At 44.0% G+C, this 15,715-nt stretch overlaps 1 protein-coding gene across 3 annotated transcripts in view; it reads right to left on the bottom strand.

The window, feature by feature from the left end:
• BAHCC1 (BAH domain and coiled-coil containing 1) overlaps positions 1-15,715 on the bottom strand; it is a 172,669-nt gene that overhangs the window by 52,434 nt on the left and 104,520 nt on the right. For all 3 annotated transcript variants that reach the window (XM_074260396.1, XM_074260395.1, XM_074260397.1), the window contains exon 4: positions 2,024-2,146. In XM_074260396.1, the coding sequence (XP_074116497.1) occupies positions 2,024-2,146 (123 nt within the window). The remainder of the gene's footprint in view (positions 1-2,023; positions 2,147-15,715) is intronic.

The following is a 15,715-nucleotide window of genomic DNA, read 5'->3' as shown; positions in this document are numbered from 1 at the left end:
GAGGGAGGAGGGGAGAGACAGAGAGAGAGGGAGGGAGAGAAGAAGAGGAGGGAGACAATCAGACACAGGAAAGAGAGGTAGAGAAAGGAAGAGGGAGGGAGGGGGGAGGGGGATGTCTCTCCCTCCTGGAGTAGCTCCTGGGACACGTTCCATGCTTCTGCGCTCATCCGGGCTGCTTCTCTAGAGCTGGGTATGTAGAATATTCAGGGGATTGTTTCCAAGCTTCCCTCGGTATTCCTGCCTGCTTCTCCCTCACCTGTTTCTTGTCTGCCAGACTGATCTGCCCATCCCCATGGAGTCCCAGTCTGGCAGCTCATGGTCCAGAGAGGAAGAGGCCCTCAGGTGAAGGGAATTCTCATCCTCCCTGGCAATTCTTTGCCTCAGCAGAGATGCAGCCTCCCGACCTGCCCCTGGTGCCCTCAGTGGAAGCCCTGGAGGCTACTAAAGAATCCTGGAGGAGGAGGGTCCCGGCCTTCCCTCGCGAGGATGCCTCATATACCTAGCATTAGGGGAGCCTGGTCGGGCCGGCTCAGGCTGGGAGCGGAGGACTGAGAGCTGAAACTCTACTGGTCTGAGGGTGAAACAAAAGAAACATTTGGAACTTGTAAAACTGTCCTCAGTCATGTAAATTCCTCTGTCAATTTCCTGCTAATTAAAAACAAGGGGGAGAGTGGAAGGAGGGGGTGGGGATAGAGGGAGGGGGGGCGAAACCTAATTAGCTCAATTTCCAAAACCAAATAATGTTCTTGGATTAGGCTCCCGACACAATATTATGAAAGCTGAGAGGCCCACTAGGCAGCCTCCTGTTGAAACCTGCCTGCCAGAGGCAGCACCCCAGGAGCTCCCCAGGGGCTCTGGTTTGCAAGGGAGGGAGGGGTCAGGTTTCTTGGGCCTGGGACAAGCCACCTGCCTGCTTGTGACAAATGCTGTCAAAATAGCTCTGCTGGGATGGAGATTAATTTAGGGTGGTGGGGGAGGAATCCCACACACACATACACACACACAAGTGGAGGGGGGGGCGCTTTCTTTTTGGCAGAGAGTATAATGGCAACTTCCTTCAAAGCGTGCTCAGGGAATCTCTAGGATGCCAAGCCCCCCGAGTTTTCTTCCCCTTGCCCCACTCACAGACAGAAAAGAGCAAAATTACTGGTCACATGTCCCTCTAGAGGAGTCATAGGTCGCAGGTCTGGGAAGGGGAGAAGCTAAACTAGGCTCACTGGACTGTGCGAGGACTCCCAAGTGCTGGGCTATTTCGAGTGGTCTCAGAGACCTAGGAAGATCATTCCCAGTCTGCTCTAGAGACTATAATCGGAGTAGATTTCTGGGGTGCTCCAGCCTGAACTTCAGAGGCAATAAATATAAGATCCAGCATCTCTCCCCCCCTCTCCCCCCCAGCCCCGGACCTGAGCTCTTGGGACAAGGTCCCTGTAACCGCAAGAGTAGAACTAAAGAGCAGGAAGAGGGATTGAAAAGCACTGGAAATCAAGGCTGGTGGAAGGCTATAGTCCCAGGCTCCCTCCTCTTGCTTTCCCTCCCTCACCTCCTGCCCCATTCCCCAGCTCTTAACTCACAGCTGGGCCTTCTCCTCTAAGACTGTCACTATTTACCCAGGATCTATCCCCACCAGAATGTGGACAGGGTCTATTTTTACCTTTCTTTGTATCTTTAGCAGTTAGCACAGTGCCTGGCACATAGCAAGTGTTTCATAAATGCTGGTGGACAAACCAAATCTTCTGGACCCTCTTCAAGGAGTTTCCTTCATTAGCTGGTCAAATATCTCCTCCTGATCAGGGCCTTTAATATCTCAAGAGAGTGCCCCTCTCTCAGACCATAAACTCCTCTATTTTGTAAGGATTCCGTATCATGGATCTCCACCTAATTTATCTCCCTCATCCCACCCCCAGCGAATGACAAGGCTGTCACCTTCTCCGCTGGAGCAGCGAAATCTGCTCTCCTCAGTGTTTCCCTCCCGATCCCATGGCAATGTTAGCTCCAGCTAGATCCCATTGCCACCGGTACTTGCCTTTTTGGGTTTCATAGAAACGGTGTTGCCCGTAGAGAACGTTGCTGTTTCCATGGTGATCTAAGTGGCTCATGGGTAGGAAGGTAGATGCCAGGCTCCCCGAAAATCTGGGGTACCCTGGAGCTAGAGAAACAGAGAGAAAGGTTGGAGAGGCAGAACCACTAGCCCCCTGAGATCCTTCCAGCCCCAACCCAGAGACCAAGGTGGTGAGATACTGTCCAGCTCTGTATAGATACCCTATAGAACTCCATATAGCACACCAGTGGGAAATCAAACCATCAATACATCATATTAACTCTGACTTGACTAATACCATCCCTCCGGTGCTGTACAAATTGAATTGCTGATGGGATGGAGGGAGAAGAGAGGGGAAGGAAGAAGCGGAGGGGACTCATTTTGATTTTCCTTTCACAACCACAGCCACCATGGTGAGAATTGCCCAGAGGAATGGTAGGAAGAGAGGAGTTTTTGAGAAACCTCTCAGGAAAGGTAAAGGGAGAGAAGAATGGCAATAGATCATTTCATCGGACTGGGGAGGGGGCAGCAAGAGCTGCTTTTTCTAGATGATCAGCAAGAAAAAGGGTGTGGCTCCAAATTCCCCCAGCCTGGAGTTCTGGATCTCTGTTTGAGGTAGCCTTGGGCAAAAAGAGGACTTTTCCTAATTGTTGAAAGTGCAGTGCAGACTGCAAGTAAGGTCCAGGGCTTAGTGGTGGAGAATAGGGCAGAGAACTCTTAAATTGTATTTTTTAGGATTTTCCCGAGCTCTTGATAAGTAGGTTGAAAAATATCTCCTACCCTTAGCAAGGGGGGCTGAGAACAAGAATGGGTAATAATAACTAATATTTATAAAGCAGCATACAATTTGTTAGGTACATCACATACATTTCTTTTGAGCCTCAGGTGTGCTTCTTCCCACTTGACAGAGTGGGATTGATGGAAGGGTAGGAAGCAAGAATCAAGCCACCACCACCAACTCAGGAATAACTCACACAGACTTGCTCAGAAGCATCCCAATTCAATCGACTCCAATCCAAATCTAATCCAGTACAATCAATCCAACAAGCACTTTTTCGGCACCATATGTCACTGTACTAGGGAGATAAAAACCAATTGGTCCCTGCCCTGTTTACATTCTACTGGGGACATACACATAGACATGAGGATAGGGTAACAATATGAGAAGCATGGACAAGAGGCTGATAGATCTTGTTGTCTTATGGAGTCCCTAAAATTACATAGCTGAAGATAATTATTCCTTAATAGATTCATACTACCTGTTTAATCACCATATAAATTTATGCTGAATAACACAGATGTCCTTCCCCCATCCAGACCAGGTCTTTCTTTTGATCTAAGTCTTTTTCCAAGACAAGGTTCCAAAAGAATCCTGGAGACTGCCATGCTTACATCTTCCCAAGCTCCTCAGTTCTAAATGCTGAGGTTAATGGTCAAGCACGCCTCACTCCCTTCCTTAGCTCAAAAGTCTCCTCCTTTTCTGGAGAATGGGGTAGAAGAGAGGGGAAGGGGTCTGTTTTCAAGTCTAGCCTTTTTTCTGACCCTCCCAGGATTCTTTCTGCTTAATAAGATGAGACAAACTCAGAGAGCAGAGATGAGTAGATAAAAAGTAGAATGGGAAAAATGATCTTGAGTCCTAAGAAAAGGGAGATATCCTACTGCCACCTCACTACAGTAGAAAGGATAGGGATGGCCATATTTAGAGATAAAAACTTATAACTCATGGGATAACATCAAGTGTGAGATTCTTTCTTATGATCAGAATTTTTTTCCTCCACCAGGCCTTAGCTCATTAGAAATAGAGAAGCAAGTCAGCCTCCACATGGAGATAAAGAGAAAGGCTTTGGTTGTGGTGATAGGTTCAAAGTTAAAATCAGTTCTATCCAAGTATCAGGAACATGTGTTCTCCAGCCTACTTCTCCCATACCATCCAGAACTCACTCCTGTACCTTGCAGCTACCATAACAAACATGAAGTCTCTAATTCCTCAGTTTATGTCCATGGGCAACTCTTCCCTAAGGAAATAATGCTTAAGGCTGAGAGTCATCTTTCTTACCCCCTCCATATCCTTAACTAATGAGAGACCAAGAAATAAACTTATTTTCTTCATTAGGACAATTTTCTCTCAGAAATGGAGAAAATAAGATACCCTACTTTGGTGGGATGACCCTAGCTAGAATGGGATAATTGGTTTTTTTTTAACCACTGAATAAGGTTCAATAGCAAATAACTTCTCTCCCTTGGGTCTTTTCTGTCCTTGTCCCTCAGGCCCAAGCCAAATTTACTGACCTCAGAAGACAATTATCACCCCTGCCCCCGAATTCTATGGATTCTTTTTTATTGGAGGGGGGAGAAACTGGACTCTTTTTTTCTTTTCTTTCTCAAGTTGGGGACAAGAGAGGAATGGAATGAAGTGAAGGGAACGGCAGGTGTCTGAACCAAACAGCCATACAAAGTCAGGCCTATTTGCTGTCATCTTGCTTGTGTTAAGGAGATCTGTGGGTATGGAACTGCTCTTGGAATCCTGCTGGACAGGCTTAAGAATAACCAGAGAGCACAGTGGATAGAGTACCAGTCCTGAAGATCTGAATTCAAATCTGACCTCAGACACTTAACACTTCCTAGCTGTGTGATCACAGTCACACAAGTCATTTAACCCCAATTGCATCAGCAAAAAAATATAAAAAATAAAGAATAATCAGAGACTCTTAGTAACATCCCAGAAGCCTAGATTTCTAAATATGACCCAACATGACTGTCTGACCTGGGGCAGAGCATCAGAAGTGGGTTTGAGGAGTTAGAAGCCTGGCTGTAGTGCAGACATGGGGCTCATGAGGGGTGGAAAACCCAACTAGCACATAGAAGCTCCTGGCATCCTGACATAAACACCCTCATCTTTATTTAAAGATGTTCCTATTTCACTTAGGCAGTTTTTCCATCTCATTCTCAGTGATGAGAAAGGATTTCTGAACCTCAAAAACTTCAGAGAGAGAGAGACCTTGAACAGAGGAAAGATGATAAGGAGGTGAAGAGAGACAGTACTGATCAATGGATGTATCAGGACCAAGGTTCCCTGAATCAGTAGTTACAGACTAGAAGAAGAGATGTGGAATTGTAAGTCAGATTTCCCAGTGGAGAGATACTCAGTCTGGGCAAACTTAAACTGTACCCATTTCTAGTACAATTCTTAGAATCTGTTGAGGCACAGGGTTGACTTGCATCTGGTGGCAGTATTCTGAGCAGAAACAATTCAAGTCTCTGATGGCAGCTAGGTTAAGCACGGGAATCTTAGAGTAAAGAAAATCCGAGTTCAAATTTGGCCTATATACTTACTAGCTGTGTGACTCTGGGCAAGTCACTTAGGTAACCTCTATCTGCCTTATTTTCCTCAATTATAAATGGATCTTAATAGTACCTACCTCCCAGAACTGTTGTGAGGATCAAATGAGATAATAATTGTAAAGCACTTAGCTCAGTGCCTGGAACATGGTAAGCTCTATATAAATGTCAGCTATTATTACTGTTATTAATGGGGGATGTTTTAGCCTCAGTTTAGAGAGTAAAACATTTCTTGGCCTTTGCTAAGATTAGAGCAGAAGCATCCTGGGTGGATTGGGGAGAGGCTTTACAATCCCCAGTCTTTAACGACTAAAAACCAAAATAAAGAAGCCTCCTTAACACCTCCCTTATCCCTCTGCCCCCAGTACTGGTGTGGGTGGACTCCCAGTTCCACGCCTTATGACATTTCTCCACACAATCCCAAGAAAAGCTCCTCATCCTTGCCTATCCAATCACAAACATTGGAAAAATGGCCGGTCAGTATGTTTTGTGGTAGGCAGGGGCTGTCCTCTTCTCTGAAGAAAGGGGACATTTCCAAGCCAGAGAAAAGGACAAAAGGGCCATGTCTTCCTTGCTGCCACCTCCGCTGCTGCCTACCGTCATGAGGACGCAGATGCAAAGTTGGAGAGGAATGGAGAGACTTGGCCTGTGTCTAGTTTGTGCCGAGGCACATCTGGAACAGATGTTTGCTAGATTAACCTCAGCTGCTGGAAAACATTTTTGAGAGAAGCTGGGAGGGTGGGGAAAACCGGGGTGGAGGGTTGGGAGGGGCAAGGGTGGAAGTAGTGGTGATGGGAGGTTACGGCTTCTCGGCTACCCAAAGCCAGGGGAAGGGACAGATTGGTTAAATCACTGCAGCTGTTCTCTTTTAATTGGCTGTTGTTAAAACTTTTACTGGCCCTCGTTTTGGTAAACAGAAGTCTGTAAATTCCTCTATCCCAGATGCCAGTTTCCCAGGCACAGAATCCCTCTGCAACCCCTCAGGAGGTCCTTGCCTCTTATTCCCCCATGGGGAGGAGCCCATACAAACAGCTGGCAACTGAAAAGGCAACCCAGAGTGGGATGCCCTCCCCACCCAGCCCTCTACTGCTCCCTTTCCTCCTTGTCTGGGGACTGGGAGGGTGGAACACTAACCCAATGAATGCCAGAGAAATTACTCTCTTTCTCTGTCGCAGAAAACAAGAGAAGAGGTTCACAGGAGGCAAAGGTTAGTGCTGGTGGGAGTGGACAATAGACAACCATGTTCTCCACCAAAAGGAGACCCTATCACCAAGAGCTTGCTTCTTCTGCCAGTAGCAATCTCCTGACCTTTAAGCCGGACCAAATATAGTTAGATAGCAGCTGCTAAGTAGTGTCTTAGAAATGACAGGAGTGGCTGTTGGGGGACAGAGGGAGCTGGTAGGTACAGTGGAGGGAATCTGCCCATGTCTGTCAGGGACACTGATCGAGATCACCTTGCCAATTGGGCAGACCCCATCAGCCCCAGGATGCTCTGTGTACCAGGCCCTCTGTTCTTTGGCTCCCTGACTAGGTGTGAGAGCAGAGGGAGGGCAGGGAAGCTAGGCTCTGGAAAATGCCTCAGCCAACACTGAGGCTCTGACCCTAGAGAAAGATATGTATAAAGAAAAAGTGTAAGAAGGGATGAACATGAGGACATAGAAGAAGGGAGGGGGGATGAGAGGGGGGATGAGTGGGAGGAAGAAGAAAAAGAAAAGACCACTGGGAGAAAACAGCGTGGGAGAGGCAAAGCAAAGTAGAAACAGGGGAGAGAAAAAAGGAGAGGATGAGAACGTAATGAATTGGTGCCTGGGGGTATATGTGTGAGTTTAAGAAGAAATAAATGGGAGGGGGGAAGGAAGGAAGGAAGGAGAGAAAGAACAAAAAATGGGGAGGAGGAAAGAGAAAGTTAGAAGGAAGGAAAGAAGGGCAGGACTTGGAGATTCGAAGTGTGAAGGAAACAAATGAAAGACAGTAGACAGAGAGGATGGGAAAGTAGCCCCTCTCAGCCTCTGACAGGCCTGCCTAACTAGATGATAAAGGACTTCTTTCTTCCTTCCAACAAGATAGAACCCTCTGAATTGAAGAAAATTTAAAAAAAAATGATTTTTATGAATCAGAGCAGCTGTTCTTGGACCAGTTCGGTCTCTGTTTATTGCCTGAGTTGGGGAAAACAGGGATTCTTTCAGGGACTGGGGCTGGGCTCTGCCTGCAGCTGTGCTCAAGGAATGTGCCTCAGGCTCTGCAGTGGCCCTTTGCTGAGCTAGCTGGGTTGGGGGTGGAAGGGTGGAGAGAGGATGTGGGGGGGGGAGGGGCTAAGAAGGGGGAGGAGATGGGTCATCGGGGAATAGCTGATTTTAGGACCCAGAGGATCTGATTGAGATCCACTCTTCCAGACACCAGTTAGAGGTTGGTTGACACCAGTCCTTGGGAAAAAGTCCCCATTATACGGGGGAGTCAGGGAGAGATGATGAAGGGACAATGAGAAGATGACAAAACAGGTCATGGACAAGTGATCTTAGGAAAGAGAAGAAGGTACTTTGGGCTGTGTCAAGGAAAAAAACACTGGGGGAAGGGAGAGCTGGTGTTATTTAGGGATGACAGGAAAGGAACAAGAGGACTTGATGGTGTGAGGTTGTAGAAAAATTTGTAGAAGAGGAACATTATTTTTTAAATGAAGAGAAAAACAGGAGTTCAGAAGAGCAGAGCCTTGGACTGTTAAGCGAAAGGGAGCCTCCTACCTGAGTAACCTCCCACAAGCATTCCCAGGAGGGAAGGGGCCCCAACATATACCCCTCCTTTCTTTTCCCCTTCTCCCAACTGGTTGTTTTCGGTTCTGCAGAGCCTAACTTACTGCTATAGGGTTATGGCAAGTCCTTAAGGGGTCTCAAGTCCCGCACTGTTAATGGTACCCCTTGCCCCAATCTTTATCGGAAATGAATTGCCTGGGAGACCCAAGAGACTTTGTATTTTTTTTTTTTTTTTTTTTTTTACAAAAGTCCTATTAATATAAATGGCAACAATTAGACAGAGGATAGTCAGAATCAGGGAGCAATCAGCACCTAATGATGCGTAATAAAGCCGGGGGAAGTCATTTGGCCTTACTATAAGCCAATTGTAGGGATTGAGGGGGGGGGGTTAGAGGCAAGGAAAATCACACGGTCCTATTAGGTCCATGAATGAGGCAAAATTATTGTTCCAACTTTAATTAAGTCTTCCAAACTTCTGCTTCTCCCAATGTCCTAGGGCTCCTCTCTCTGGCCAGATCCAAGAAGGTCAGGGGTATTTGCTTGAGGGAATCTATGGGAAGGTGAGACAGAAGATAAAATAGAGGGTAGGATTTAAGTCCCTGCTTCCAAAAGCAAAGGACTAGGGCCATATTTTGTGAACCAGATTAGCCATGTGCCACACAAAGAGAGGCAATGAAGAACACCAAATAAAGTGCTGGACTAGAGTCAAGAAGACCTGTGTTCAAATCTCTCCTTAGATGTTTACTAGCTGTGTGACCCTGAACAAGACGCTGAGCCTCAATTTCTTTACCCGAGATAATACTCCAAGATAAGGGACCTCTAAGATCCCTTTTATAAGATTATAAAAAAATTTTCTTTTGTAAAGCCTTTCTTTAAAAATGTTTTGTTTTTTTTTTTCCCCCTGAGGGAAAAAGACTTACATATGCAAAAATGTTTGTGGCAGCCCTTTTTGTAGTGGCAAGAAACTACAAACTGAGTGGATGCCCATTAATTGGAAAATGGCTGCATAAATTGTGGTATATGAATGTTATGGAATATTATTGTTCTGTAAGAAATGATCAACAGGATGATTTCAGAAAGGACAGGAAAGACATGAACTGATGCCAAGTGAAATGAGCAGAACTAAGATGGTCAACTCTGATGGATGTGGCTCTTTTTGACAATGATGTGATGCAAGACAGTTCCAAAAGACTTCTGATGGAAAGTGCTATCTGTATCCAGAGAAAGAACTATGCAGACTGAATGTGGCTCAAAGCATAGTACCTTACAAAATTGTTGTTAGTGGATAGAGCGCCAAACCTGAAATCAGGAGGACCTGAGCACAAATCTGATCTCAGGCACTTAACACTTCCTGTCTGTGTGATCCTGGGCAAGAAAATTGCTTATTGTTTGTATGCTTGGTTTTTTCCTTCTCAAATTTTTCCCCTATTTGACTAGGTTTTTCTTCTGCAGCATGATGAACATGGAGATAGGTTTAGAAGAATTGCTCATATTTAACTTATATGGGAGTCTTGAGAGGGGCAAGAGGGGAAAGAGGGAGAAAAATCTGGAACACAAGATTTTGCAAAGGTGAATGTTGAAAACTATTTGTGCATGTATTTGGAAAAATAAAATGCTATCTATTATTTATTTATTTAAAAAGTGTACTTTTACTAAAATCAAAATGCTCTTAGAACATGCATGTAAGGCTAATATGCTCAGTATTAAGGATAGAGGAAGTGATAACCAAGATAAGATCAAAATGGGTCCATGATTTAGGCATAAAGAATGAGATAATAAATAGATTAGAGGAACAGAGGATAGTCTACTTCTCAGACTTGTGGAGGAGGAAGGAATTTATGACCAGAGGAGAACTAGAGATCATTATTGATCACAAAATAGAAGATTTTGATTACATCAAACTAAAAAGTTTCTGTACAAACAATACTAATGCAAACAAGATTAGAAGGGAAGTAACAAATTGGGAAAATATTTTTACAGTTAAAGGTTCTGACAAAGGTCTCATTTCCAAAATATATAGAGAACTGACCCTGATTTATAGGAAACCGAACCATTCTCCAATTGATAAATGGTCAAAGGATATGAACAGACAATTCTCAAATGATGAAATTGAAACTATTTCCACTCATATGAAAGAGTGTTCCAAATCACTACTGATCAGAGAAATGCAAATTAAGACAACTCTGAGATACCACCACACACCTGTCAGATTGGCTAAGATGACAGGAACAAATAATGATGAATGTTGGAGGGGATGTGGGAAAACTGGGACACTGATGCATTATTGGTGGAGTTGTGAAAGAATCAAACCATTCTGGAGAGCAATCTGGAACTATGCCCAAAAAGTTATCAAACTGTGCATACCCTTTGACCCAGCATTGCTGTTATTAGGATTATATCCCAAAGAAATACTAAAGAGCGGAAAGGGACCCGTATGTGCCAAAATGTTTGTGGCAGCTCTTTTCATAGTGGCTAGAAACTGGAAGATGAATGGATGTCCATCAGTTGGAGAATGGTTGGGTAAATTATGGTATATGAAGGTTATGGAATATTATTGCTCTGTAAGAAATGACCAGCAGGAGGAATACAGAGAGGCTTGGAGAGACTTACATCAACTGATGCTGAGTGAAATGAGCAGAGCCAGAAGATCACTATACACTTCAACAACAACACTGTATGAGGATGTATTCTGATGGAAGTGGAAATCTTCAACATAAAGAAGATCCAACTCACTTCCAGTGGATCAATGATGGACAGAGGTAGCTGCACCCAGAGAAGGAACACTGGGAAGTGAATGTAAATTGTCAGCACTACTGTCTTTCTACTCAGGTTACTTATACCTTCGGAATCTAATGCTTATTGTGCAACAAGAAAATGGTATTTACACACATGTATTGTATCTAGGTTATATTGTAACACATGTAAAATGTATGGGATTGCCTGTCATGGGGGGAAGGAGCAGAGGGAGGGGGGGATAATTTGGAAAAATGAATACAAGGGATAATGTTATTAAAAAAAAAAAAAAAAAAAAAGGATAGAGGAAGTGAACTAAGATTGGGCCTTCGAAGGCCCTCAATGGGAAAGGAGTATAAACTGGATTTTAAAGGATAGGTTCAAGAGCTAGAATGTTTCATGAGAGGGGTGGTGAGCTTTTCTTAGAGCTAGTTCTTCATTTTATAGAAGAAGAAACAGGATCTCCAAAGGTCAAGTGGATTGTCTAATGTCCCAAAGTCTCCAAACGAACAAGCATATATCCTGTGTTCTGGGTTAAATGACTTGCCTAGGGTCATACATCGAATAGGTATCGGAGCTGGATTTGAATTCAGGTCTTCCAGGGTCAGTGCTCTATCCATTGCACCAACTAGGTATACCTCACTTAGGAGTTTTAAAGGGTCGGGGACTGCACTAAGTGCTTGGAGATACTATGAAAGACAAAAAACAAACAATTCCTGCCCCCAAGGCACCCAGATTCTTAAGGGAAAGGTCCATAAACAATTCTGATCTAAGATACCCTTCTGGTAAAGGAGAGATTATCTCAGAGTTAGAGGACAGTAAATAAAAGGAACTGGGAAAGGGTTCGAGCAGAAGGTGGGATTTTAACTGAGATTTGAAGGAAGCAAGGACAAAGGTTCATGGATTACAACCAAAGATGGAAGGAATTTCAGAAGCCATTTAGTCTAAGCATTAAGTGGCAGAACCAGGATTCAAATGCAGGACCCTTGGTTCTAGTTACTCTTTCCACTATAACATTCCGACATCTACTAAATGCCCTGATGTTAATTCTCCAGAAAGGGGCCTGGATTTAAGCTCTGCTGCTTAACCAAGTCTGAGAGAAATCCTCCAGCTCATTCTAGAGTAGAATAATTCTAGCCTAGTTGAGCTTTGGGGAAAAGAGAAGAGGGGGAGGGAGTTTATATATATATAAATTTTTTTTTCTTTTTCTTTTCATTCCTTATACTTCAGACTAGAAAAGCGAAGAGTAAGAGAGCGCTGCAGTGATCCGTACTTACTGGCTGAGCACTTAAATTATAGTCTTTTTTTCATGTCATTAACCCGGTAGGGAGGACATCAGGAAGAAGAGTAACCTTCCTTGGTCATATAGGCTCTGATAACGACAGCCAAGATGGGTTCTTGTGAAGCCCTCCTTTCAAAGCTGATGTTTACTGGGTTCTGCTTAACCCTCACACCCAGAATAAGGATCCTCCCTTTCTCTTTTCCTTTCCTCTTTCTTCTCCCAGACTATTTCCCATTTGGTTTCTCCACAGGAGGAAGTGGCTGGTAGGGTTAGGGATTGCGGGTGGAGAAGGGTAGTAAATAGAGAAACAAGACTTCTGGTGAGGGAACTGACTAAAACTTGGGGAAGGAAGGTGTGGGAGAATGTTGTGTCCAGATTCCTCCTTCCAGGCTCAAAAGAGCCCCCTGCCCTCCTCTCTGTCCCATGGTTGAGGGCTGACATTTGCCAGTGCAGACATAGGTTCCTGGGGCATTCCCCACCCCCAACCCCCTTGCTCTGAAAGCCCTGCTCTGTTTGGAATTTAACAGGCCTAGGGAGGGTATTAAAGGACTCCAATGGTTCCCCTGCCAGCCAGCCCTGGGCCTCTTCTATAACTCCCTTTCTCTTCAAGCCAGGAGTATTTCTATGGAAAGCAGCCTCTCCAGCCTCCCCTCTCCCTTCCTTCCCCCCCATCATTGTCTTGAGACAATAAGGCCATTTTCCCAAAGGCACAAAGCAGCGGGGTCTGTCTCCCAGGCTCAGCTCCCAGCTCCCTTCTCTCCCTACTGTCCAGGGGGTGAGATGGGAGGGGGAGAGTGGGGATACAGGAGGGAGCTGAGGGGGAGAAGTATTTGGTATTAGTGCTCACTCCCCAGCTTTTTTAAGGTCCTCACCTGTTTCCAAACTGCCTTCCTTGAACAAAAAAGAAAGGCAGGGGTAGGATAGGAATGGGTAGAGATGGGAAGGGAAAGGGAAAGAATTGGCCCACCTGGCTCTTATGGCTGATTTTTTTTCCCCCTTGATTTCCACCATAAAACTCTAAGAAGCTCACCTCTAGGGCAGGATCACTATTTTTTAAAAGTGTGCCAAAATCCTTAGCCAGGAGTTATCTCCCTTGATTTGAGCATTTGCCATAATTTAGTTAAACTAGCAAGCTAGGGGGTGAAGTGGATAGTGTCAGGACAACTCACCTTCATGAGTTCAAATTTGACTTTAGATACTTACTAGCTGTGTCTCTCTGGAAAAGACATTTAACCTTGCTTGTCTCAATTTAAATGAACTGGAAAAGGAAACAGCCAACCAATCCAAAAAAACCCCATATGGGGTCATGAAAAGTCAGCTACAACTAAATGACAACAAAATAACTAAGAAGATTCTTTTAATATAATGATATATAAAAGCTGAAATGGGTCAACAAGTGCGAGTTGCAGAGGTCTTGAGTGCAAATGTCACTCCTGACACACATTGAGTACGTGAGCCCAGGTCAGTCAGTCTTCTCTGGGCCATTCTCCAAGACAAGCTGCCGAGAAGGAATGACCCACACTCGGCAGGAGTGTCTTCATCCATGCAAATAAAACCGTGAGTCTAAGTGACTAAACACAGTTAAGAAGGTCAAAGAAAGCCAGGTCCCCGAGTTTTCCTTGAATAAGGTTTGAGGGCTAAGGTTTTGACAATGACAGGTTCACAAGTCACTAGATATATAGTCCAATCTTAGATTTAAAATCCAGTCTGCCTAGATAGCAGGATGAAAAGAGCTGACCTGGGAATCAGATCTGTCCCAGAGATATCAAAGAATAAGGAAAATAATTCTTAACCACAAAAATATTTATGGCAGTCTTTTTTGTTGTTGCAAAGAACTGGAAACAAAGTGCATGCTCATCAACTAAGAAATTGCTGGATAAATTATGGTACAGAGAAATGATGAGTTATTGTATTATACTATTGAGCCATAAAAAATGACAAGAGGAAAGGATTCGGAGAGACTTTGGAGGGTATGTGTGAACTGATGCAGAGTAGAGTGAACAGTCGGGAGAATGATTTATACAATTACTACAACATTGTAAAGGAAAACAACTGTGAAAGATCAGAACTTTGATCAGTTCAGTGACCAATCAGAAGATGAATCAGAGGCGCAGAATGAGTTCCACAGCTTTGGACACAGCCAATGTGCATATTTGTCATAAGAAAGAACTGTCATTGGGAGTAGGGGACTGAGAGTGAGATTTGGAGAGAATGAGCCGGCAATAGTGTGGAAAGGAAGCAAAGGAACCACAATGAATCTTTAAAAATAAAGAGAAGTGAGTGACAGAAAGGAGTTCAGAAGGGGAATATAGCCAAGGAGGGCAGAGATTGAACTATCATTTTTAAAAATTCAACTTACAGAGATTTATAATTTTATATGTAGTGTTCTTTTCTGTTTGCAAAATTCATAAAGATAAAAAGGAACATTTTAAAAAATCTGGATTCAAATTTTACCTTGACTGACAAATTACAAAACTCTGTGGTATAATGGAGTGAGTGCACAGAGTAGGGGAGTTTGAAAGATCTGAGTTCTAATCTTGCCTCAGAAATTTACTAGCTATGTAACCCTAGCAAAACTCTCAATGTCTCAGTTTTCTCCTCTGTAAAATGGGAATAATAACACCTCTCACACTATTGCTTTGAGGATCAAATAATTAACACAAGTAAATCCATTTGCAAATCTTCAGATGCTACATAAACATCCTTATTATTTGTCCATAGACACATTAGTTCACTTTTCTGAGACTCAGCTGATCACCTATAAAATGGTGATAATACTTGCAACCACATATATAAATGTAAGCTATAAAAAGGAAATGCTGTGCTTTATAAAATGCTAAATAAACATGAGCTTTTGTCATTAGTCTCACCTTACTCTCAACAACTTCCTCAGTCCTCTAGGTATAACAATCTAGACAATATTTCCCCAGGAGTCTCTGCTCTCCCAGCAAGCCCCCCCATACCAGACTCTCTCTCTCTCCTAGAGTGCTTGGTGGTGTCCCAATGGGAGGAAGGATACAAAGGATATTTTTAAGCATAGAGATAGACAGACAGTCAACAAGCATTTATTAAGCTGATTCACTTATGCAGCACTCCTCCATGGCACTGAATTAAGCACGGGGGATACAAAGAAAGGCAGATACACCAGCCCTGCTTTCAGAGCAGTCACATTTTAACGGAGGAGACAACATGCAAACAACTATGTACAAATGAGAGATATACTGATTAGATGGAAGGGTTGGAGGGGAGAGGGTGGTGCTCTTGTAGAAAGTGGGACTTGTTTTAAGTCTTGAAGGATGCTTGAAAGGTCAGGAGGCAGGATTGGGGAGGCATTGGGAAGAGCTAGGAGAGGGATTCTGGTATTTGAGAAATAGCAACACGCATCTTTTTTCCCCCTGGTCCAAACCTGTGATTTTACTAGTACAGATGAGAAAACTCCCTGTGCCAATGAGATAAGCAGCTATTTGAAACTTAAAAGTCTTTGAGAGTTGCTGAGGCTACTGAGAAGTTAAGTAGTGGCCAGAATCACACAATCAGTATGTATCACCCAGATGGATTTGAATGGAGGCCACTGTA

Source organism: Sminthopsis crassicaudata, chromosome 4 (assembly GCF_048593235.1).
Source record: "Sminthopsis crassicaudata isolate SCR6 chromosome 4, ASM4859323v1, whole genome shotgun sequence".
NCBI classification, from domain to species: domain Eukaryota; kingdom Metazoa; phylum Chordata; class Mammalia; order Dasyuromorphia; family Dasyuridae; genus Sminthopsis; species Sminthopsis crassicaudata.
Note: the sequence above shows the minus strand (reverse complement) of the source record. Positions and strands in the feature narration are given on the sequence as shown.